This window comes from Nelusetta ayraudi, unplaced genomic scaffold, assembly GCF_046127955.1.
Source record: "Nelusetta ayraudi isolate G7.1 ecotype Tasmania unplaced genomic scaffold, CSIRO-AGI_Nayr_v1 ptg000011l, whole genome shotgun sequence".
Taxonomy (NCBI): domain Eukaryota; kingdom Metazoa; phylum Chordata; class Actinopteri; order Tetraodontiformes; family Monacanthidae; genus Nelusetta; species Nelusetta ayraudi.
The window spans coordinates 24942354-24967529 of NW_027466061.1; the positions used below are offsets into that span (position 1 = coordinate 24942354).

The 25176-nt window shown below is 44.7% G+C and overlaps 1 protein-coding gene across 2 annotated transcripts; it reads right to left on the reverse strand.

Annotated features, from left to right (window-relative positions):
- Window positions 1-653: 653 nt before the first annotated feature.
- Window positions 654-25031, reverse strand: LOC142885535 (neuronal migration protein doublecortin-like). 2 transcript variants are annotated; one of them, XM_076022092.1, is made up of 7 exons: window positions 24893-25031; window positions 20959-21394; window positions 18242-18582; window positions 8361-8463; window positions 5463-5552; window positions 2021-2118; window positions 654-1725 (listed from the first exon to the last, which is right to left on the reverse strand). In XM_076022092.1, exons 2-7 carry the CDS (start codon window positions 21320-21322, stop codon window positions 1669-1671), a joined length of 1053 nt encoding a protein of 350 aa, XP_075878207.1. In that variant the 5' UTR covers window positions 21323-21394; window positions 24893-25031; the 3' UTR covers window positions 654-1668. The 2 variants fall into 2 exon arrangements, with proteins under 2 accessions (XP_075878207.1, XP_075878208.1); XM_076022093.1 differs by lacking the exon at window positions 2021-2118.
- Window positions 25032-25176: the final 145 nt, after the last annotated feature.

The following is a 25176-nucleotide window of genomic DNA, read 5'->3' on the forward strand; positions in this document are numbered from 1 at the left end:
TCAATATAAATTAATAAACTTTATTTCTTTAAAAAAAGAAATTAAATAAGCCCATAATTATGATTTCGACAACCAACCATCTATTCAACTCTGCTGTATCTGAACTAAACTGAGCCATGCAAAATAGTAAAAGAAAAAAAAAAAATCCCAGAAGAGCCCTGATAAATCCCATTATTGAGTATGATTTCACCTCTATGTATTCATAATGCCTTAAAATTATCATGCAGAAATATGTTCCTCCTCCAGACTGTCTGAGGACGGCAGATTTAGTTACACGCTCAACAAGCTTCCTAGAAATCATACTTTGGCTTTGAGACCTTTTCATTTATTGATCTATAAATTCCTCACAAGATAAAAATCAGCATCAGCTGCGGTAAAGTAGTGGGAAAATTAAAAAAAAAAAAAAAAGAAATCTTACTGGGAATTGAATTATTTTTATTCGTCACTAATAAATGTAAAGTAAATGAGAACTACTAGTCTCTCTTTAAAGGGAGGTCCTGATATATTGTTATATATTCATTTTTCCTTTGGTTGTCCCCCCCCCCCACCCCCTTTATTCACCATCAGGTCCTTTAAATCAGCTTTTCACCTGCCCCCCCCCCCCCCCACCCCCTCCCTCCTTCATTTTTTTTCTTTCGTATAAACGTATGGTATGGCTAGCGTGCACTGCATGTGAAAATGTCAAGTGTGGAGGCCAAACACCTCTGAAGGCCCATTGCCTATAAGCAGGGTCAGAGATCAGAGCAGAAATCAGAGCAGAGGAAGCGCCGCCCTTGATGACTTCACAGAGGGTTTTTTTTCTCACTCACTCTCTCTATTTGTTTTTTTCCACACCGTCAGTTCTCTGTCTCTGATTGGACAAGACGATGGCCAATCACGCTCCCGGTATCTCCAACGACCCCCACAGCCCCATTGCATTATGGGTGGGGGGAAAGGGATTTAAAAAAAAGTGTTTGACAGACATCATGGCGACGTTACAGAAGCACGGCGAGTTGGACGGGTCGGCTGGAGACGCCCGGGTGGAGAAGATTATACACAATATTTACAGCCGGTTGGTCGGTCGGTCGGTGGTGGATCTGGTTTTTGACTGAGACACGGCGTCACAAACACAAGTCAGAAAAAGAAATAGAGTTGGGTCGAGACTCCTCGGAGGAAAAAAAAACAACAAAAAATCCATTTGCTGCTTGGAATTCTGTGATTGAAATATTTGGCGCATGAAAAACACCAACACTATGTTTTTCGTTCTTTTTTTTTGTTTTTACATTGTGGAAAAAACTAACTGTGCGACCTTTTATGACCTCCATCCAAATCTGCACGTCAGCGAGCCGACGGATTGAAAAGCAGCGAGTTGTCGCAGCAGCAAAATAAAGGTTTTAGTGACGTCAAGTCATTCTCAAGCAGTAGATGGCGCTGTCCCCCCTCCCCCTGCGCAAAGGCCTTAAAAAATGTATAAAGAGAGAGAGAGACAGAGAGATAAAGAAGAAGGGGGTTCTCCTCCCAGACAACAGGTGGTACTGTGAGTGAAAATTGGAGAAAAGCAGCAGAGGTATAAAAACTTCTGTATGTTTTTCTTTTTTTTCCTCTTTTTTTTTCTGTTGTTGTTTTCTTTCTTCAGGCCGTGGATGAAGGAGGAGGAGGAGAAGGAGGAGGGCAGCAGGCTGGTCCAACCTACATCGATTCACCAATGGAGTCGTCGTCATCCAGAGATAAGGGCAGGTACAGGTCCTGCACACAGAGAGAGAGAGTGAGTCAGAGGAGTGAGAGATAGAGAGAGTGAGTCAGAGGTCTGAGTCAGATGAGTGAGGGAGAATGAGAGAGAGAGTCAGAGGAGTGAGAGATAGAGAGAGTGAGTCAGAGGACTGAGTCAGAGGGTTAAGTCAGAGGAGTGAGAGAGAGAGAGAGTCAGAGATGGAGTGAGTCAGAGGACTGAGTCAGATGAGTGATGGAGAATGAGAGAGAGAGTCCGAGGAATGGGAGAGATTGAGCGAAAGAGAGTGAGAAGGGAGGAGGTATCCGCTACCTTCTGCTTGTTGTTCAGGCCCGGGCTGTTTGGGGTGGAGGTGGGGGAGTGCTTGGAAATGGGGGTGGAGAGCTGGCTGCTGGAGCCCGTCCCATTGGCTGAGAAAGCCGAAGTGGGGGGAGGGGTTAGAAGGCCGAAGGGAGGAGAGAGAGAGAGAGAGTAGCAGTGATTAGCAGCAGGAACAGGCCTGAAACTTCTCCTCACTGGCTCTGGAGAGACAAAAACAAAAGTCCTTCTCGTACGGTGCTCTCGTTCGGCCGGCTGGATAGAGAAATTGAGGTGGGAGGAAGAGAGAGAAAGAATGAGAGGGAGAGGCTCCGCCCACTGCTAGCTCGCCCCTTTTTATTCAGCTGCGTGCTGTGTGCGTGGCGGCTCATTGCGACGAAGCTGCAGGACTGTTTATATGGCCGAGCTATGTGCAAAGTGTCAAGTTGAAAAATTCACGTTTTTTTATGCTTTTTTTTTAGAAATGGAAAGACGGCAGAGCTCGACAAGCCAAATGGCTGCTGGGAATGTAAGGTGAGCCAAGCGGCGACAAGATGAGGATCAAAGCTGAACCAATCAACTATTCAGAAATGAACTGGTTCGCTGCTAACGTCCACTTAGAGGTTAAAATTTGCCCTGATTTATGATTTTTATATGGGTAAAAGCTTAACAAACTACCCGTAAATACATTAATAAATGTGTATACTCGCAGTACAATAAAAGTCATTTGGTTTTCCCAACGTTAGAACGGTTCTTGTAAGTTTAAGAATGTACATAGAGCAAGAAGGGTCTTGCGCCCACTTAGCTGCCATCTTGCACCACCGTACATCTAAGGAAGCCTGGTGTGGGCAATCCAGCTGCCTGACAGCATGTGTTTGGTAATTAGGGTGAATGCTCGCGTCCTCAAATAAACCAAAGAAGAAGAAAGTGAAAGAGGTGTCCTGGTGTGTGCGCGCGCAGGCCACCGTAGCTCACTGGCAAATTCAGGAGAGGGAGGGGGAGTGAAAGATGCTGCAATCTAAAATGTCACCACTTGATGGCAACGTTTCCTCTCAAAATCTCTGAATATTACATGGACACTGAGGAAGACATGCATCTGTGCTGGGCTTGGGATGCCGTTCAATGAGTGATTAAATATTTTTGAGACAGACACTGGAGTGTTGCTGGCTGTTTTTTGGACTGAATTGCTTGGGTCTTGCACCTCTTTAACATTAACATTCTTATTTGAGAGTCAGTGTTGCTACCTATTTTCTTGCAATCTAAAATAAAACCACTTGATGTCGCTGTTTCTTTTCCAAATGTCAAAATACTACACTCTTAACCTTTAAGCCCCACTGAGCAACTTTCAAAAGGAACAAATCCAACTGTTCATATCTAGGTGTATATTTGTTTTTCCTTTTTTAGTCTATACATATTCTTATTTTATGTCTTTATTGCTTTTAAATTAATTTCTTATTTTTTCCTAGCACTGTTTATGCTGCTGTAATTTTGCAAATTTCCCAAATGTGGGATAAATGCATTGCAGACATTCTATTCTATTCTATTTAATTCTATTCTATTCTATAGTATGCATACAAATATATATATATATGTATGTACATTTTTGTTAGAGAGCACTGATGGAAGGAAAAAGTGAAGTTATTTTAAATTAGAGGTCAAGGAAGAAGGATTATAATACTCTATTTACTTCTCCAAACCTATAAGAGTTGCAATTTAGAGTCACAACCACAAAGCTGTGTTTCATAATGTGAGTGCTCGTCTGCATGCTGGCCTTGTGACAGTCCCTCAATAATTTACATCTCACCATGGTTATTCTCACATTGTAATCCCCGTTAACACGGCCCAGTCACACACTCCCAGTCGACCCTGTGACCCCGCTGACCTATCCGCTGATGCTCGACAGCTGTTGTCTTTAACAGCTCGGTGGAGCCCCTCAAAAAAAAAAAAACAACTCCCACTCGTAATGATCAATAAAATATTCAGCAACAGTGAAAGAGTGAAGGAGCCTGCAGGCTTAGCGGGGAGGGGTGTGGCTCAGGTCCGAGGGGGCGTGGCCAGGGTGAAAGCGGGCGTCGGTGGGGTGGGAGGGGCGGTGGCTGGATGTGGCGCTCTTCTTTTTTATCCGCTGAAGAGGAACAAGAGCTCATCCAGGCTTTTGGAGAAGGTCCAATTCATGCAGCCTCTCAACAAGGAGGAAAAAGCTCTTTTCTAAAACAAGTTATGCAACTGTTTGATTTGAAAGCAATCCGGGGGGGAAGAAAAGAGGTGATTTATCTCTCTCACTCTATCTTTTTTTTTCCCAAACATGCCGACGGAGAAGCTCTGTAAACTCTGACAGCACCGGCAAAACAAAAAGACGCACAGCAGAGTTTTCCCGTGTTGCTCATACTCACCGTTGTTCAAGCCTGAGCAGGCGAATGGCTGGCGCTCTTATTATGCTTTGCTGCCTCCTGGTTATTATTCAGTGTGTTTTCAATGGCTGGCTGTCAAACAAACAGCCTAAAGCTGCTTAACGCGGCCTGTTTACTTTTCATACTTAATTCATGGTTTTAAGAAAGGCTCTCTTGTGATTGGGTACAGCTCTCATGGTGTAGTTTGTTTTATTTTCAGGATAATTTCCACCCATTCTCCTGAATATAGATGAGCATGAAGCATGAAGGACTCTGACAATATCTGAGCAACATCTAGTAATTAAAAAAAACAACTCATTTGGTTACATGTTTTACTGAGTGAGCAATAAACGAGGATTTATACAAATGTAATTAAATCCTTTTCAATCCTTTTCAATCAAATCTCTTCTCTTTAACTTTTTAGTGTGAATTTCTTGCATTTAACATCGAGTTCACACAGAGTCAATCTTCAGTGCTTCACTGGTTCCTCAGTGGTTCTCCGGAATGTTTGAGATGCTGCATAGAAGGGTGAAGAGATAACCAACTTTTCTATATATACATTTTTTTATTTTGCCAGATCGAGTTCTTAATGCCAGGGTTAGATACACGCAACGCAGCATCACTGAAACCAGCTGGAGCAGTTGGACTACACGACAACAGGACAGACAATAACTAGAATGTATTTTTTGTTATTCATTCATTTATTTATTTCTGATTCTATTATTTATTTATTTATTTACATTTTCCAAGATCTACAACCCCACAACATTCTCCAGGGAAGCCAGGTATTTTGTTTGTGAGGAGCCATTTATCGCAACATCCATTCTGATGCTCACCGCTCTCTCCTGTGTCAGACCAGGTGTTGACCATGTTGACCATCATTTACACATCTGGCTCACTCTTACTATCCTTCTACCAACTTCATGAGTGGGTCAGTGGGTCACTCTACTGGTGCAACCGACTCAGCATTTTACTGCAGCATAACTGAAGTTGTTTTTTTTTAACTTTTGGATAGAGGTGAGGTCAGTTGGGTGGAGTGGAGCTGCAAGGTGTTTGTGAGGACTCACTGGACTCTGCGGGAGACTTGCAGCGCCTGATGGCACTGGGACTCTTGGCTGCAGCACGCTGGCCTTTGCCTCCCTTCATCACCCTGCACTCTGTGGACAGATACAGGGGAAACACATGAACACCGGCATGGAAACACCAGAAAGCACGAAATGATAACTGACTAAGCGCAGTATTTGTAAACAAGTTGTATCACTAAAATATCATTATCTATCATAATAGCCTTGATAGATTATCATAATGTTATACTCATTATATAATTATAATATTATCATTATAATAATCATTATATAACATATAGCCACTCGGAGTCCTTGATTAGTGTTGATAACTAATACAGTTGTACAAGAATAGAAGATTTAGCAAGCAAGTAGCTAAATAGTTACATTATTAAGCGATTTTTATGGTTCTATTTATGTTGATGCAAAACCTTGTGTCCTTTGTTGCTAGCATGATATTGTCTTGGCGGATGTCTTTGAAACCAACTGATGTAGTGGCTTTATCCGCCAAAACAATAAGCGCTAAAATAAGAGTTAGAGCTGCTCCAGATTAGAACAATTAAAATAAAATAAAATTGTTTAGTTTCATGAGATACCATACCGTAATCAAAATTGGATATGTCTATTCATTGTCAAATATCTAACAATAATAATAATAATGATAAAAAAAATAAAATAAAATAAAATAAAAAAAAAACCACTGAATTCATCCACCTTTTGTTCATTGGCCAATTTAACTGTACTTGGGATACACACCCACTTAAAGGACTACACACATCACACACACACACCGCTCATTGGGCCAGATTCACAAAGAGATTGCCAAGCTTTTACGGCAGAACATCAGAACATGCAAACAGCACGAAAAATGTGCGTCCTATCCACAGAGCTGACGTAAAGGTGAAATTAAATTAGCCATTTCGTGCAAAATTGCAAGCCCTTCTGTGCAAATATGCCTAATTCGAAACAGCGCCGGATCCAAAAGAGTTTGCGCTCACATCCCCAAGTAAATTGACGGACATAGACAGCGCCAGCCAAAACCAGGCACAGCTTCATCTGTGGAAGTGTTTCTGGTGTCAGAGCGACTCTCCTTCCTGAGGAGCTAATGATGAGGTGTGTATCTGTATAAGAAAATATTATATATATGTATATATATATATATATATATATATATACATATATACATATAAACACCTGCCTTGTATTCCTGTTGTGAAATCTACTTCAAGCTTTTGAATTCAGTTAATGCTAATGAAGCAGTGAGTGTTTGTTGGGGACGCCCGGCAATACATGCAGTGAATTCTGGGTCACAGTATTATTGAGGACGGACAGAGAGACTCCAGACGCTGCTGCCCCTCCCTCTGTTTGCTCTGTGAGACCCCTCCCTCCTCTTCCCCTCTGCCCTCCTCTTCCTCCTCCCCAACTCCTCCTGCGATTCTAATTATACTATCTTGTCCTGCCTCCATCTCCTGGGATGCGTGTCTGCCTGCTTCCTCCTCCTAACCCCCCTTCTCCTTCTCCTCCTCCTCCTCCCCTCCCCTCTTCCTCCTCCTCCTCCTTGCCGTAACCTTCACACACTGCTGGATAAACTTGCCGTTTGTGTATTTGACAAAGCATCAGCCCAGCAGCTCGCCTGGCCCACTTTGCAGGTTATTGTCCAACTGAAACAGGAAAACACGTATGTAGGAAGTCACGACTTCACCGGAAGCCCCCCTGCAGTCAAGTGTACCATGTGACCTGTCCCAGACATTAGCTCCGCCCTTCACTAGGGATCCTCTTGGGAAAAGTCTGGCTCCTCCTGACATTAAAACACTGATTTATCTCTGCCCTCAGGTTATTACAGACTAAATGAGAACAATTTAGCTTCAAAATCCACTGGGGGCAGTCGGCCAGAAAAAAAGAAGAAGAAAGGCCCCCTCATCATGATAATGAATTCGATCCTTACAAGGCCCAACAAGGAACTGGAGGGGAAAATAAAAGGCAAAGGGAATATAATGACAAATCAGTCCTGGCTGCAGGACTGACGAGAGACATGATGGTTTTTTAAGGAGGTGGTAGAAGTGGAGGAGGACGAGGAGGAGGTAATGGATGGAGAAGGGGGTGGAGTAGGTGGAGAAGAGGAGGGAGAGGAAGAGGAAGAGGGAGAGGGAGAGGAGGAGGAGGAGGTGGAGATGAAGGTGAAGAAGGAGGATGAGGATGAGGAAGAGAAGGTAGAGGTGGAGGAGGGGAGGGGGTGGTGGTGGGGGATGTTGAGGAAGAAGAGGAGGAGGAGGAACAGAATGTTGAGGAGGAAGAGGTGGAGGAGGATGAGGAAGAGAAGGTAATGGTGGAGGAGGAGGTGGCGGTGGAGATGCAAGAGGAAGAGGAGGAGGTGGAGGAAGTGGAAGAGGAAGAGGAAGAGGGGGAGGAGGAGGTGGAGATGAAGGAGGATGAGGATGAGGAAGAGGTGGAGGTGGAGGAGGGGTGGTGGTGGGGGGGGGGGGATTTTGAGGAAGAGGAGGAGGAGGAACAGGATGTGGAGGAGGAAGAGGTGGAGGAAGTGGAGGAGGTGGCTTGTTCTAAATAGGTCCGACTGTCTGCAGGGTCTCTTGAGGGTTTTGCTTGGTTTTACATTATTTTGCATTCTCCACTGCTGCTCAGTATCAGCAGCCGCAGATCAGCTGGTCTGAACCTGTCAGATTAATGGCTCTGCTTCTCCTCCTTCTCCCGACCGTCCTGCTGGCTGCAGATAACACCCCCGCTCTCTCTCTCTCTCTCTCAATCCCCCTTTTTTCTTCTCCGCCTCCACCTCTCTCTAGGACTGCAGCAAAAGGTTTTCTTTTGTTTAAAGACACACACAGCAGAACTTCTCCTTCTCGCTCAAACACTCCAGCGTGAGCGTAGGTTCAATTCTCTACTGACCGTTATCGTCCAGAGAAAAGTCGTCCTGGGCATAGCGGAACTTCTCAGGGCCGCAAGCGATGAAGACGTCGTCGTCGCCAAAGAAATCTTGGAGGCAGGTCACCTGGGAAGTCAGGACACGCACAGAAAATAAAAAGTGAGAGACAAATCATTTTTATTAGGATGAATGCAGAGGAAACCTATACGTTCATTGTGTAATATTTGGAGGTCTTGAGGAAGAAACAGCGACATAAAGTGGTTACATTTGAGATTACAGCACCATTTCACTTTTGTCCCCTTGGGACTCCGTACCCTCCTCCTGACCTTGCCATTGAACTACGGTGGCCTATGAGCACAAAACTGGATCCCTCGTCCACCTTCTGCTTCGTTGGTTTGTTTGAGGAGGCAAGCTTTCACCTCAACATGCTTTCAGGCAGCTGGATTGTCCACACCAGGCTTCCTTGGAAATATGGTGGTGCAAGATGGAAGCTAACTGGGCACAAGACCATTGATCTATGTATATTCTCATATATATAAATAAGATCTGTTCTCAGGGTAGGAAAATCAAAGCACTTTTATTGTACTATGAGCGTACACTTTTACTCATGTATTTATGAGCAGTTTATTAAGCTTTTGACCAATATAAAAATCAGAAATTAAGCCAAATATGACCTTTATTGACATTTAAAGTGACTGAAGGAAAAATTAAAGCGTTCGGTTCTGTTCTGTTCTGTTCTGTTCTGTTCTGTCTAACAGCCAGAGGATTTGTGCTTCACTCGTCATGTTAATATGTCTAACAAAGCGCTAAAAAACCCAGAACAGACACTCTATCGTTACACCTTCGAGTCCCAGCAGTTCCACTTCCTTCCTTCCCCCGGGGGGACTTTTTTCACTTTACAGCAGCTGTTGACACAATGTGGCCTTATTGGACAGATGTCTTTGGGACCACACCTTCTCTCTGCTCTCCATTGAAAAAAAAACAAAAAACAACTGCAACTGCACGCCTTTCAATGCCATTCAGCCTGAAAGCTGCGCTCCCTTCTGTTTTCATTCTCTTACAATAATATCATTCTTTTCTTCCTCGTCTCATCTCAAACAACAACCGGCCGTCTAAAATCAAGAGGTGCAATGATCCGTCTTTATTTATAAGAATGTTTTGGGAGCTAACCTTAAAACACACACACACACACACACACACATACACACACAGAGAGAAAAAACCCACATATCTCTAAAGAGAGAAGCCTGCGACCCGACAGATCACCAGCCCCCCAGGCTGGGACGTTGGCCAGGAAAGCCAAGACGCATCAGGCTTTCCTTTGTGATACACATCCAAACTATGAGCTGCGGATAAATTTGGGAGCCACCGCCACCGCACCCCCGGCAGCTGCCGCGTCCATCCACCATCCTGCCAGACGAGCTATAAGTGTTGTTGCTGCTGCTGCTGTTGCTGCTGCTGCTGGTGGTGGTGGTGGTGGTGGTGAGTGTCTGGCGAGGCATCCAGCAGCTGTACCCTCTCCCTCTCCCTTGTCCGCCCGCCTCCCCGTCCCTGTCGCACCCTGGCCGGCCAGCGGGAGGCCCGCTGACGTCGCTGGGACTGCGGGCAGATCAGTGTCTAATTGGTTTTATCATTCAGCTCATTTACTGGGGCTGCAAATTTGGAGCCGAGTCACCCGAGAGATTAACACGGCGCACGTTACTTGTATTCGGTTAACAAGGGCGACTCACTGTTAATCGTGAAGTGGAGGCATAAGGAGCCTCTCCCTTCTCAACCACCCCCCCCCAGTCTACTCCTCCCACACCCCATCCCCCAACCCAACCCCCTGGTGGCCAGCTGCAGGAGGAGCAAAGACAGAAATGTACTGGACTGAGCCAGTAGGGTGGAGGCTATTTTATGTTTAAATAGCTTTGAGGGACGAGCTGATTAAAAAGATAAAGAGTTTATCCAACAGACTGTTGTTACCTTAATCTCTTTTAATTCTCCTTTTGAAAGAGACACTGACCTCTAGGTGGCTCTGTTGCAAGTAGAGATTGTTTATTCTTTTTTGCCCAGTAATGCTGGAGACGTATCGGTAAATTCAATGATATGTTTGGCAAAAAAAATAAAACAAACAAACAAAGAGAAAAAAACAGTAGGACTGTATGGAAATCCGGATCTAGATGACTCCCAGACCATGGTTCTTCAAATGACCGTCCATGTGCAGCAAAGTCCAAGAAACTGGATCTGGATTTAACCCCCTGATTCGAAGGGCAGCGATCCTACTTAAGTCTTCAACAAAAACGCTGAATCTGTCTAATCCTATTTGCCCCCCGTAGAGATCTTATGCTATCTGTATGTTTGAAAAGGACGGATCTTTGACCCGGCCGAACTTGAATCAAATAATCCACGTGGTAAATAACCAAAAAGTCCAGTAGAAGAAAGCCACCCAGAATATGAGCCTCTGTTTCAGCTGTTTGATTTTTGTTGGTTCTTCCAGCCTTGTTGGTCCTTCCGACTTTAAGTTTAAACACAGAAGCAGAACCTGGGCAGCCCGTCTGCTTTGCTTCGCCATCAGATCAAATGTAAAATGTCAGAGTCTCTCTGAAAGCGAGTCAGTCGGCTTGGGACACACGTCCTCGCGCCCGGTTTGAAAATGTCATGTCACGTCTACTCAGCACCTGTCAAGAGGCAATGTGACATTTCACATGAAAAAAAAAAAGAAAAAGGAAAACATTCGAAGGGATTGGACAGAGGCTCTGTTGATGTATTATTGTCCATTCACACGCAGTGAGTCTATTAAAGGCCCAGTGTTTTCTGGAAACTGGCCCCCTCCAGACTGCAGGTGCCCACCACCCTCTGTCCCAGCCCTAATCTCTGCCTCACCAGCTGCTCGGACCACATGACCCCCCCCCCCCCCCAACCCCCGCCCCTCTCCTCCACTATGCTCATCCCCTCCAATGCCCACCCACCTCAAAAAAATGAAAAGAAAACACCAGCAACGCCAGAAACGGCAGCAGCTACACAAGAGATCTGCAAATACAACAATTGAATTATTAAGAGTTTGTCCAGAGTGACGACTCACAAATGTGTGCGGACTGTTTTGAATAATAGGAACAATAATTGAGTTATTAAGTTATTGGTAACTGTTTGCAATATTTAAGGACACATCGGCCATCTCAGACAGAGCCAAAGGAAAAATAATGATGACATTTATTTATCTCTTCTACTTCTGTCCCAAAAATACAACATACTGCAATCTGAAGCAGCAGGATTTCCCCTCTCGTCCTCCCACCGCCTGTTGCAGACGGCCGGACTCGGCTTCAGGTGACCTGACGTGGCTCTGCAGGTCCGACTCTGACCCAAGTGACCTTTACAGTAGTGGTCAGCTCCAAGCGTCTTCGATGAAGCGGATCCAATCTGTCCAGCAGCACGAATGAGCTGAGGCCCGACACTCACCAGGATCAGGACAACTGATCTCAAATCAGTTTATTGGACACTGCCGCTTTGACACAAATTAGCAGGAAAACAAGTGTTGCAACTGAGACATTTGAGATTTGCTGTCAAATCCAGTTCAGAGCAATTCATAAACAAAATGAAGAAAAATAGTCTGGAAAAACACAATTTTGTCTTTATTATCCACCCTGGTGGACAACAAAGATTTCTATTCTATTCTATTCTATTTTATTCTAAGAAAATAGAATAGAAGCTTTTTTTTTATGAACGCTGAATATATGTAGACTCTCTTTGTGTTCTGTGAGCCAAGAGGGGAGGTGAAAGACTTGGCAGCCAGTTGGAAACCTGCTACACTGTTTCCTTCAGCACAGAAAACACAGGCCCGATCAATAGCGGCACCTCCGCGTTGTGGTGCCCAATGCTCCACCGAAAAAAGGAAAGAAAAAAAAAGTCTGTCTCCATTTTGTCTCCTCGGATGCTTCAGCAGAACAAAGCAGCCAGAAAATGTCAGGCTGTTTTTCCTCCTCGGTGAAGCCGCGCTGGACTCGAACGCTGCTCAAAAGCTGGAAGATTCAACGCTCCGTTCCTGCCCCCACCCTCCATCCTCCCCCATCCCCCGCTCTCTGCAGGCGGCCTTGACCCGTCTGCGACCCGCTCAGCGCCCTGGCACAGCCTCTGCCTGCCACTCCCACTGATCCTGATGGGCTGCCAGTGCAGAAAAACAGCCAGTCAGGGTGGCGATATCTGCACAGTCATGAGGAGTAGCAACCAACAACCAAGCCCCCATCATCCCCCTCACCCTCACCTTCCCCATCTCACCCCACCTTACCCCTCTCTCACCCTCACCTCACCCTCATCTCACCCCACCCCACTCCCATCTCACCCCCATCTCACCCCAACCCCTGAGGAAACAGCCTTGTGGCAGCATGAGCATATTGTTACGTACCAGACTGGCAATATGGCAGCTCAGCGTTTCCTTTCCTAGTGGCCACTCAAGGTACCGCAGCCAAAAACCCTAAATACGGCCCAAAAAGCTAAAGCAAAAAACATGGTTCATACTAAATCTTTCCATCGTAGATTTGAAACTTTTAATCTTTGTATAAAAAAAGATAAAGATCAGAAAATCCCCAGAAAGGAGTTTTATACTCCCAGTGTGACATGACAGCATTGTACATGCTGCTGTGTCTCAGCTCCAAGCGCTTATTTGGCGCCTGCACTTGCTGAGCAACGACATTGAAATTAATGTGCCGCCATATTGAATACTGGAGGGTCTGGAGGCCTCAGCGTTATTAAGCCCCGCCTCCTCTTGCCGCGTGCTGATGACCACGCCCCTCCGTCCGACCGTCTCCCCTCCACCGAGCGCAGCTGCGGCGGGCGACGCAGTGCCAGCAGGTGCGAGACGCCGTGTAAAAAAGAAAAAGAAAAACGCAACTCAGCGCATTACGCCGGCCAGGCTCATCGCCATGACAACCGCCTGCTGCAGCAGCGCAGCAACGAGAACGGGGCCTGCACGGCTGCAGCCACTGACAGCCATGCTGAAAGCAAGATTTTCCTCCTTGTTCACTCACTGGATTTCAGTGATTAAGGAGCCCGCAGGCGCCGCCCGACTTCCACGACCTCCTGCCTGCACCAGTCTCACAGCCAGAGGGAATCTTTTGTTCCCTCTTAAAACAATGCAGCACTTCTGTTTAAGACATCTATCTATCTATCTATTTATCTATCTATCTATCTATCTATCTATCTATGTGTATATATATATATATATATATATATATAGATGTATACATATATATGTGTTTGTGTGTGTGTGTGTGTGTGTATATATATGTATATATATACACATATATATATATTCATTTCTGTCTATTGCTTATCTAGAATGTGTAGTTTCTCTCTTTTGTGTCTTGATTGCACTGTCTGTCTGTCTGTCTGTCTGTCTGTCTGTCTGTCTATTAATTCATTTTGTGTTATTTTGTTACTACAGGCTCATGGACATGTACACAAATCTCATTGTATGTGATTTAACTTATTTTATACTTGTACAAATACTTACTTAGTACATTTTATTTGACTCTATTCTGTTTTAGTACATGTTCAGTTAAAGCAAAGAACAGAAGAAAGAAAATCCACAGTCATCTATCAACTGGGTCAAAACTATGACTGCTCAGGATAGTTGAGCATGGCCCCTCAATAAATGCTGCTCAGTGTCACACCAGCCCATAAAATTTAACATCAGCCGTTAACAGGAAATAAACATTAATTCTGACCTGCATCTGCATCATGAATACAAATCACTTTTCCAGGCAGAAACTCGCCTATCATAAAAAGGAATGATTACAAAATGGCTGCCGTCAATTAAAACATATCTCTCTGGTTTAATGTCGACTTTAAAAGCAGCAAAGACCTCTTTTTTTTTGGGCACTGAGGATAATTATCACCCATCAGTGGGAAAATAAAAACGAACCTAATTTGCTCCAGGAATGGAAAATGAGTCCTGGATCGACTGGCCCCGCCCACCCACCCTTCCCGACTGAAGTGAGTTGCACCAAGAGGGAAAATGAGAGGATGGGAGTGATTTTCTACACACACACCAACCAAAAAAAAGGGGGGGAAAAAGAAAAGAGCAGGACGGGCTGGCTGGCTGTGGGGCTCTTGACTGATGCTGAGGAGCAGAGAGAAATCAGGACGAGGACAGGTGTGCATGTTCCAGACACACAGGCATGAATAGCCTGATAACAGCCTGATACATCCAAACTGATCCTCTTGAAAAAAAACAAAAAAAAACAAAATGTCTCTTTTAAGTACTGTAATTACTGTATAGTTTATGTTTTGTATGTTTTTTAGTGCCGCAACAGTGCAGGATCATTTAAAAAAAAGTACCTATCTATATATCCTACATATACATATATATATATATATATATATATATACATATATATATATATATATATATATATATATATATATATATATATATACATATATATATATATATGTATATGTATATATATACACATATATATATATATATATATATATACACACATATATATACATATATATATATACATATATATATATATATATATATATATATATATATATATATATATATATGTATATATATATATATATATCTACATAGATAGATAGATAGATAGATAGATAGATATAGATATATAGATATATTATCAAAAGGGACTTGCATTGATCGTAAACTCCTAAGCACTCCCGCGACAGGCAGGATGTGCTGTCTGACAGACCGGTCCACACCAGCTGGGCTCTCTTTGTGCCGGTGGATGTGGTCTCCTAGCAACCAGTCCCAGCAGCCATCGCAATGCAACGCTGGTGAAGAGGAGGAGAATCGGCAAGGACCGGGGAGGGGCAGGGCCCTGCATCAATACTGCTTCCTTCCTCCGCATCACCTACACCACCACCCAGCACAGCACAGCACAGCACAGCACAGCACAGCACAGCCCATACAGCACAGCCCATACAGCACAGCCCAGCACAGCACAGCACAGCACAGTACAGCACAGCCCAGCGCAGCAGCAGCAGCAGCAGCAGCAGCAGCAGCTGCAAATGACAGCACAGCACAGCAGCTGCAGCGCATCTGCACACAAAGGCACTACAAAGGCGTGCATGTGTGTGTGTGGGTGTGTCTGGGAGTGCGCGCCACCTTTGTGATCACAATCAGTCACTGATTAGCGGACGCTGTGGAGGGATAATTGATCTGTGGCTGCACTAATGACAAAGGAGCCAATTTGTCCCGATTGGAGCACTGGCCATGTGGCAGCCATTAATGACATTTTGGTGGACACTGCGATAAAAAAAAAAATTGAGATATCAGGGCGGGTGTGGCAGGGTGGGGGGAGGGTGCTCAGTGGAGCATGGGGACGATGATTTAAAACCGACTATACGTGTGCCTGGTAAAAAGACAGAGGAATATCAAAAGAGGATCATATTCCATAAGGCGCTTATGGAGCCCAGGTGCCTTAATAAGAAGCTCTCTTGGTGTTGCTGACTGCTCCCTGGGAGAGAGCATTAAAATCAAATTCTTCCATTTATCATTTCAGCACACATCCCCTCCTTCCCTCCCCCCAGGGTCTATTGATGAAAAAGGTGGCCGGTGGGTGCGGGGAGGGAAGAGAGCACCACCTTAAAAATCCAAGCTGAGGTGAGGCCGACCACACATGGTCACACAGCAGATCATCATCTCAGCGCACTGGGGGTCAATGTCTGCATTCACCCAATCAAATCGATCCAATCTGTGATTACATTCTCTTTTTTAAGCGGGTTCCAATCACTCAGGGTAAAGCAGGAAAAAAAAGTCACTCAACAAGGTGGTTGAAGATCTCCACAAATACTGTAGAACTGGTTCTGCTCAAAAACCCTCACAGAATGGTCGAGAAAAGCAGATTCCAACAGATTCCACCTCACTGTCTTCATCAACAGCTTCAGTTTCTTCCGTCTGTTTTACTTCTCAGACTTTCACTTGCTAAAACTGACAGATGCAAACATTCTTTCAGACCTTCAGCCACTGACCTACTAAACTGGAGGAGGACAAGGTAGTTTCGCTGTGGTGGTGCTGTTTTTTTTTTTAAACCCTCATCACTTTTGTAATTTTAAATTACAAATTCTATCATTCATTCATTCATTCATCTTCTATACCCGCTTATTCCTATTCAGGGTCTGCTGGAGCCTCTCCCAGCTGTCTTAGGGCGAAGGCAGGGTGACACCCTGGACAAGTCGCCAGTTCATCGCAGGGCCATATAGAGACAAACAACCATTCACACTCACACTCACATGCACACCTATGGACAATTTAGAATGTTCAATTGACCTCACATGCATGTTTTAGGACTGTGGGAGGAAGCCGGAGAACCCGGAGAGAACCCACGCAGACACAGGGAGAACATGCAAACTCCACACAGAAAGGTCCCAGGCCCAGAATCGAACCCACAACCTTCTTGCTGTGAGGCAGCAGCACTAACCACTGCTCCACCGTGTCGCACAAATTCTATCATGTATTTATTTCTAATTGATTGATTGATTGATTGATTGATTGAGAGCAGGACAGATATTAACAGAAACAATCCGGATCGATTTGTAAAATGCTTTTCATTTCCACTAACACATATCCTTGAATTGGGCACACAAAACTACAAAAATGACTTCCCCTTGTTTTGTCAAGGGGACAGAGGAAGAACAGCCCTGTTCCTGCTTAACACCTCGTGTTATGGCCGAGAGTGGATTTGGCTCTCAGAGACCATCAGCAGCGTGAGGATAATGGAGTCAGTCTTCTTTACATGGTGCTGCAGTGACTTCAGAGGATTTCTCAGGGAGAGTTTACAAGCTTTAGCATCCTCATCGACTTCACGCACCATTAGGAAAAGGCTTTCCTTGATCCTAACCACTTAACAGAAGCTCAGACGAGCCCAAATCTCAAACGGAGGAACAAAGAGGACAAAGCGATGAAACGCACCCACTTCTTTTTTTTCTTTTCTCTCTTTCTTTTTGTCCACTGCTGCAACTGGTTTGAGAGAGAACCTCCCCAGGACTTCTGAGCTGTACTGCGTATGCTGCTTTAACTATGCATATTCCCCCGATGTGGGATAAATTAAGGCATTCTTATTAGTTTGGACTTATCAAGTTGCTACGATGGCTCTGACCGAAAAAAAGAAAGGTTGTTGTTCACAGATGAGAAAAGCGTGGAAAGCTCACAGAACAACGCTGTAAAAAGAGGATTTCAAGCCTTTGTCTGCAGTTGTTTGGGAGGAGCGGAATCTGCTAAGCTAATGCAAATTTACAGCAACCATTTGATCAGTGGTTCGTCTTTAAACAGACTCTAAATCTGTACAACACTGACTCTCCTAAACAGTTCCCTCCAATAGACTTATTTTTCCATTTGTACTTCTTCCTGGCCTCCATCTGGATTCACACCAACCCCAAGTACTGCTGTTAGTCTTGACCGCAGCTGAGTGGGAGGCTGTTCTCACTGAACACTGAACTGCCCAACAGACAGACTCGGGAGATCCTTCTTGCTCTGGGGCCATCAGGCTCTTAAACACAAGACTGGGAAGGAGGGGTGCGGGGGCTGAGTGGGAGGATATGAGGAGTGAGTGGAGTGATGTCACACATGTACGCCCTTTGACCTTTATACCCTGCAATTCTGAATTGTACTTTTGAAAAACCTCAGTACCACTGGCTATTGTCACTTATTATATTATTACTTATTATTATTATTATTATTATTATTATTATTATTATTATTATTATTATTAAGCAAATCTCCCCAATAATAAAGCTGTTCTTCTTCTTCTACTGCTACTTCTTCTTCTTAATTTTAATTCTTTATTTTAATTCTTCTTTTCTGCTCTTTGCACTTTTTTATGAACTGACTGATGGACTAATGGGAGGTCGGACTAATGGGAAGTTCCCGGTCACGGGGGCTGGAGCGGCGACGCACCTGCTTGCCGTCCAGCGTGTAAATCCTCTTGACCACTCCGCTCTCCAGCTTGATGGCCTCGGTGATATCGGTCAGCACCTGCTCGAAGGAGTGCGCCGTCTTCTTGTTGAGCAGCACGCGCACGGCCTTGCGAGGCTTCACACCGCTGCGCATCACCGTCACCAGCTTGGGCCGCACAAAGTCCTTGGTCTCGCGGGGCTCGCTGGCGGCCCGAGCCGCCAACGACTGCATGTTCTTCTGGCTGGCCGAGGCCTTGACGTTCACCGACCAGTTGGGGTTGACGTTCTTTGTGTAGTCGACCTTCTTGCAGAAGTTCTCCGAGGCGCAGACGTAGCTCTCGCCTGGTTGTGAGCGCAAAAAGGGGGTTGAGAAGAAAAAAAAAAGTGGGTTAGTGCGTGGAGAACGCACACCGCTTGGCCATTCAGCAGTGACACCCAAGAGGCCAAGAGCAGGTGACCGCTGGGGAACATCTACAACCATCTCCATCTTGGATTTCATCTCACCGTGATGTAACATGACGGCTTGAGATCCTTTTACTTTGTGCGAGTAAACAAAATGTGCTTGCAATTGTTTTGGCTCGTACTGAGAGGAAGCTCCATCAGCAGTTGTAGTTGTGAGCACTATTAATTTTTGGTTTATTCAGTCATTCATTGGAGCGCAGCTTGGGAATAATAGCATTCTTAAAACTATAACACAGAATAATAGACACATAAATAAATATAATTCTCCACTTCAAACAGAACTATTACATTTTCGGATTGTCAAAAAAAAAAAAAAAAAAACTCAAATTAATTTTATGAGCAGCAAATTTAAAGACGGTGGAACCTCAAATATCCAGACATCAAATGTATAGTATCTGTTTTATTAAAAGCAAATTAAAATGTTATTTTCAGGATTTAAATCTATTTAAACTGTCTCACTAAAGACTAGTGCAGCGTTTTACTCAATGCAGTACTTTATAATTGTACTGTAGTGGACAACAAACAAGCATCACTCCAGACAAAGGTCACATAAAGGCCGACCAACTATCTCGTTTAACTTGAGCAGAAAACTTTATGTACATATTCTGCTGACATTTTTTTTTATCAGAAGAAAAAAAACGACATGATCTCACACCCAAAGTACATAATGTACCATCATTCATTCTATAATCCTCGCTCCCTCCCTCACCATGATCAAGCCTTCGGGTTGCCACTGCAGATTGCCAGAAACAAAAAAAAAAAGATAAATCCGGCAAGAGTACGCAGACACGTCTTTTTAAAAAAGGGGAATCCAGAAGGCAACAATTAAGGCCAACTGTGGAGAAATGATGGTGAAAGACAAAGAGCCCCCAAAAAGGAGGGGATTGCACAGTGCAGCAAAGATTGAGCAATTAATTACATCCCACAAGGAGAAAGCACAATGGAACACCCCTCCAACACCCCCACCCCCCCACTCCCCCACCCACAATGCTTACTGTGCAACCCCTCTTCTTGCTGTAGTGGCCACACACGCACACACACTCATATCTCGCCTGAGCAGCTCACGGAACTGAGATGATCTTTTTTTTTTTTTTTTTAGAAGAAGAATTAAGCTGCAGTTTATCTTTTCGCCTCAGCCACAGTTCACCTCGTCCACCTTGCACAACTCCTGCAGAAGTGCGTCTCAGAAAGGTATAGGCTTCCAGTGTGACGGTTTTATTAGAGCGGTCAGTCGATGAAAAAACTATAGATGTCTTCTTCTCCTCCTTCTCCTTCACTGAGTCTCAGCGGCTCCCTCCAGCTTACGTTGCTGTAATGGACAAAAGCTTGGGCGAAATACTGTTTCCCCTCCCTGCCAAGTAATCTTTGCCGACTTCGGCAACACAAATCTGCGAGCACATTAAACTGCTTCTGATTGGCCGAAGCCAAAGCCAACAGCTGTGACGGCAGCCTGTTTGTCAAACTGTCAATCACTTTTGTCCCTGAAACAGTGAGCGACGAGAGCAAAATGCTGAGTCAGCGATGTTATTTTGATGCAGAGACAGAATTACGCCGATTTAACTCATAACAAATCAAATCACGTCTGTTAACAGCAATAAAAATTAAAAAAAAAATCCTTGATTTCAGCCGTGCGAGCAGCCTGACGAAATCTTTGAGCGCTGCACCAGATACATATGTTGACTGGGAGAAATTGGGTTTTCATTGGACAACATATCAGTTTTTAAATCCAGTGAATTTGGAGGTCGATACATGAAGTGCAGAGATTAGTGGGATCTAGACCAAGGTTTCTCAACTTGGTGGGTCGCAGAGCTGTTTTGAGTGGGTTCCGGTCTTTTTCCAAAGAAAGGGGAGATTTTAAAAAATATGTATTTATAGAGAAAATGTTAGGCTTTGTTTTGCAGGACACACAATTCAATTCAATCATTTCAATAATTTATTCACTTGACATGATAGAAAGTGGGCTAGCATTTTTTTATTTTTATGCAATGAATTTGGGTGGCGACTTCATCATGATAAGGAAAAAAATGTGGGTCCTGAGACTCCACCAGTTTAGAACCACTGGTCCAGACCAAAAAGATGAGACTTTTAATCTCAAAAGTGAGGATGTGTTTTCCTCCCGAATTGCCTTAACATGGACTGGAAATCATCCTTAACGTCTGGACCATTTTCCTAACTCCACCGGAAGAGAGGAGCCCCTCAAACAACCCAGAGATCCTGCAAGCCCCCCCGTGAGGAGAGTCAGTGTGCATCACATACCTTCCTCCAGCTCGTCCAGGGTGGAGATCTTGCGCAGGCCATCGATGGTGAAGATGAAGCGGACGCCCTGCGGCAGGTTGATGTGATCAGACAGCGAGCGTGTCAGGTCGGCCAGCAGCGAGTCGAAGGTGCGGAAGCGGTCGTTGGCCACGGCGTACACGATGCCCTTGAAGTAGCGGTCCCCGTTGCGGTAGAAGCGCACCTTCTTGGCCTTCTTCTCGTTGGTCAGCGCCTGCAGGGTGCGCGTGCGGTAGAAGCTGCAGTGGGCGCTGTGGGTGGGGCTGGGCAGTCCGTTCAGGCGACCGCCACGCGGGGTGCGCGACGCCTTGTCCCGCTCGTCAAAGTGTCCAAAGTCTAGCTCCATGATGACTGACTGACTGACGGCTGTGATGGTGGTGGTGGTGGTGGTGGTGGTGGAGGACCAGCTCCAGGGGGTCTGGGAACAACAACAGAGACCAGACAGCGCAGAAAATGGATTACAGTGAAAGTTTGAGCGAATAGAATTAACAACAGAATTACAGTTGAAATAGAGCTTCACAGTAAGATAGAAATAGAAAAATAGAGTTCCAACAACTTGAGGCCGTCACAAACAATAACAGGGTTAACGTTTCACAACTAAATTATCATCAATTTACATTTTTTGGCGACTAATGGGTCCAAAAATGGCTGTTGCACTCAAAGGTTGAGTGTATAATATTTGGAGATAATGCATAAGAAACAGTGACATCAAGCAATTGGATTTGAAATTGAAACTTCTTTCACTCTCTCTCCCTCAAGTGAGCTTGCCAGAGAGCTACAGCAGCTCGCACACACAAACATGGATACCTCGTCCACCTTCTTCTTCGTTGGTTTATTTGAGGACGTAAGCATTTACCCCCTAATTATGAAACGCACTGTCGGGGCAGCTGGTATGTTAATCTTCTATCAATATAAAAATCATGAAGCAAGCCAAATATTACACACTGGACCTCCAAGTTTCCATTCCAATCAGGTCGGAAAAAAAAAAAAAAAGAGCCAAGCTACTTCTCTTGTGTCCATTAGCTTCCGGTGGGAACTCTTTGCCAAACTAATTGGAATCCTGATAATTTGAGTTTGTGTCTTTAGGCCATGTCAACATTGTCCATAGTAAAGAGCCATGCTGTTGCAACATGACCTTAATCTCGAGGCTAAGAGCCACCAAACATCTCTATCTAGTTGTGAAGTTGTGGTTGAGGTTGTTAAATGTTAATGCCACTTGGAAATCCTGACCCCTGCTGTCTGTCTGTGCCTGAACATCGACTTTGGTGTCTAAAGGTCACTTTAAAAATTTAAGTCAGTGGTTATATTTGGTGAAGAGTCATGAATACTGTCCTCCTTGAACATTAATAAAGCATTAACTGATCTAATCCAGAAAAAAAAAACAGTCTTTCTTTGACCCTTCAGCTTGGCAAATCACCATTAATTACATGCACATCAAAGTTAACTTTCATGCGACAATGTTATTGGAATAAATCTACAAAACAAAGCCTAATTTTCTTTGGCTGGACCGTCATTTATCCATTGTCGTATCGAAACCACAAAAGAAATTTCAGTTATATTGAAGGTCGCGTCCTTTCTGAGCCATCAGAGCTTTGTTGAATAATAAAGTAATGCACAATGCAAGTTAATAAAGCCTTGCATTATGCATGGTCAATGTGCTATCGGTCGACCTCTGGGAACGGCCAACATTTCAATAGAGTTCCACCAGTGCCTTTTGAACAAGCAATCATGTTTATTCTTTTTAAGAAACTATGGGAATTGTGAGGCTTTTCAAAAAAAACAATACAGCTCTAACATTACCGGTCAAAAGTTGAAATTGTTTGTTCCGTCATTGTCTGTTTTCCCTCAGTTCAAATGCGAACTGATGATCACAAAAAGCTCTTTGAACAGAGGTGAATAGGCAGCCACATGAAAGAGGAAGTCACCTCTGATCAGGTCAAGCTCCTCTGACATGATCTCATCACATTACTATCTTGGTTGAAAAAATGTTTGGGCTTGTTTTAAGGTCCTGATTCACAGTCCTGGACTTTAGATTGCTGGTTTTTGGACAAATGCTCGTGGAACAACCTACAATTTGGGATATTTTTCTGCCATTTGAGGGTCTTTTAGATTTTCACAGCTCTCCTTTAACATGGCAGATGACTATTTTCAGACATGCGCAACAGTAAAACACTTCATTGTTTCAATAGGGAGGCCACTGAATCTGTTTGGATGAGATTCATTTGATCAGTTGCTGCTTTTGTCATCATTTTAAACTATGTAGGTGTCTCATCGTATAGAAATTTCAACAATTTCAGTGTCATTTTGTCATATAATATCATGTTTGGACTTTTTCTTCACTGCTACCAGGCCCCTCTTTTGAATGACTGTTACATCCGGTATATTAAATATGATAAATAGATGATGATGACCCAAGATAATCAATAGGTGTGAATACACAATCTTTTCAGAGTTTCATGAAGCCTGGTGCATCAGTCTAATCATTCCTTCCCCCGTGTGTCCCTAAGATCTTCTGATCACTCTGGTGAATTCTCACTCAGCCACGATTTCATTATTTGAAGTGTATTGTCCTTGATACACTCAATTTCAAAACATCACCGGCAATATTAGATTTTGAAATTAATCTCAGCTCTGCACCTCCATGGAATTAGGCAGAGAATCCCTTTAAACATTTTGCTTCCATGCTGAGCTGCATTGTCTTCAGCAGGCCAGTCGCTTCAAACAGAGGCAACCCCAATACGAAGACGCATGCTGTCGGCCGCCACCCATCCATGTGGCCGCGCCGGTCCCTTCAACCTCCCCCACCCTCCCCTCGAAACCCCCCAGCCCCAAGTGGTCTGCAGAGGGGTGGGCCCAGTGCGGACTGAGAGCTCCTCAGCTGACAAAGGCCAGGTTAGGAGCCCATCTGCTGTGCTAATGGGCAGAGCCACCACTGACTGACCCTTCCCCAGTGGAGCATCAGCTAGGACAGTCCATTGTCTCCCACAGGGTGCCTGCCTGCCTGCCTGCCTGCCTTCCTTCAGAGTGACATCACCAGCAGTGCAGTATGCAGAAGGAGTAGAAGGCAAAAACACTCAGAATAAAGGGGCAATAATGTAACCACATGGACTTTCGCAGCACATGACACACAGCTTAATCCTGTCATTCAGTGTGAGTCCTGTCACGGAGCAAGGAGCCGAAAAGACAACAAAAATCATGGCAAAATCATAAAAATATTTAGATCTTCTAAGCATGGGCAGCAGCACTGCAGCAGCTCTGTGCAGCCCATCATTGATATTTTTGGTCTGTTCACTGCCTGATCCACCCACCCACACACGCACGCGCGCACGCACGCACGCACACACACACACACACACACACACACACACACACACACACACACACACACACACACTCCAGAGCAGAGCAGCACTTGGATCACAACTCTAAATCAAACATGCAGGAGAAACATCTGATTTTACTTGATTTATCTGATTTTAAACTGATTATAAAATATTTATCTAAGTTTCCTTACAACTGAGTTCTCCCTATGAGGAGCGAGCGAGCTCTCCTGGCAAAGAGCAACAGCTTTACGCTGATATTTTCAAATATATATTTTTTTTCCCAAAGATTAAAAAAAAAAAGGGGGGGGGGGTATCTGGGTGTGTTCACACCTACTGATGATCATCCACGTGCCCTTGAAGGCGCGTCTCAAAACGCACAAAGAGCAATAATAATGTCACAATAATCGGCAGCGAGCGCAACCGCAATGTCACCGCAACTTGCGCGCACCAACACCATCCAATTAACCCCCTCATTAATTTCCTCCTCATCCTCTTCTTTCGTACACCGGAAATAAAAAGAAACATTAAAAGAAAAACTGCTGATTTCCCCCCCCCCCAAAAAAAAACACACTGACGTAGAGGAGCGGACTCACCTGCTTCGCAGCTTGCGGGAGTGAAGGTAGTGTGCGGTGCGCGCGTGTGTGTGTGTGTGTGTGTGTGTGCCAGAGAGAGACGGGGCGGGGGGCGGTGGAAGTGTGTGTGTGTGTGTGTGTGTGTGTGTGTGTGTGTGTGTGTGTGTGTGTGTGTGTGTGTTTGCCGGTGGTGCAGGATAGCGGCGCGCCGTCTCTCCTCCTTCCCTGCCCGCCTGCCTGCCTTTGTCTGAGCCGCTGCCTGCCTCCACCGCGGAGGAGCCACTGGGTCCTAGAGCCAACGGGCC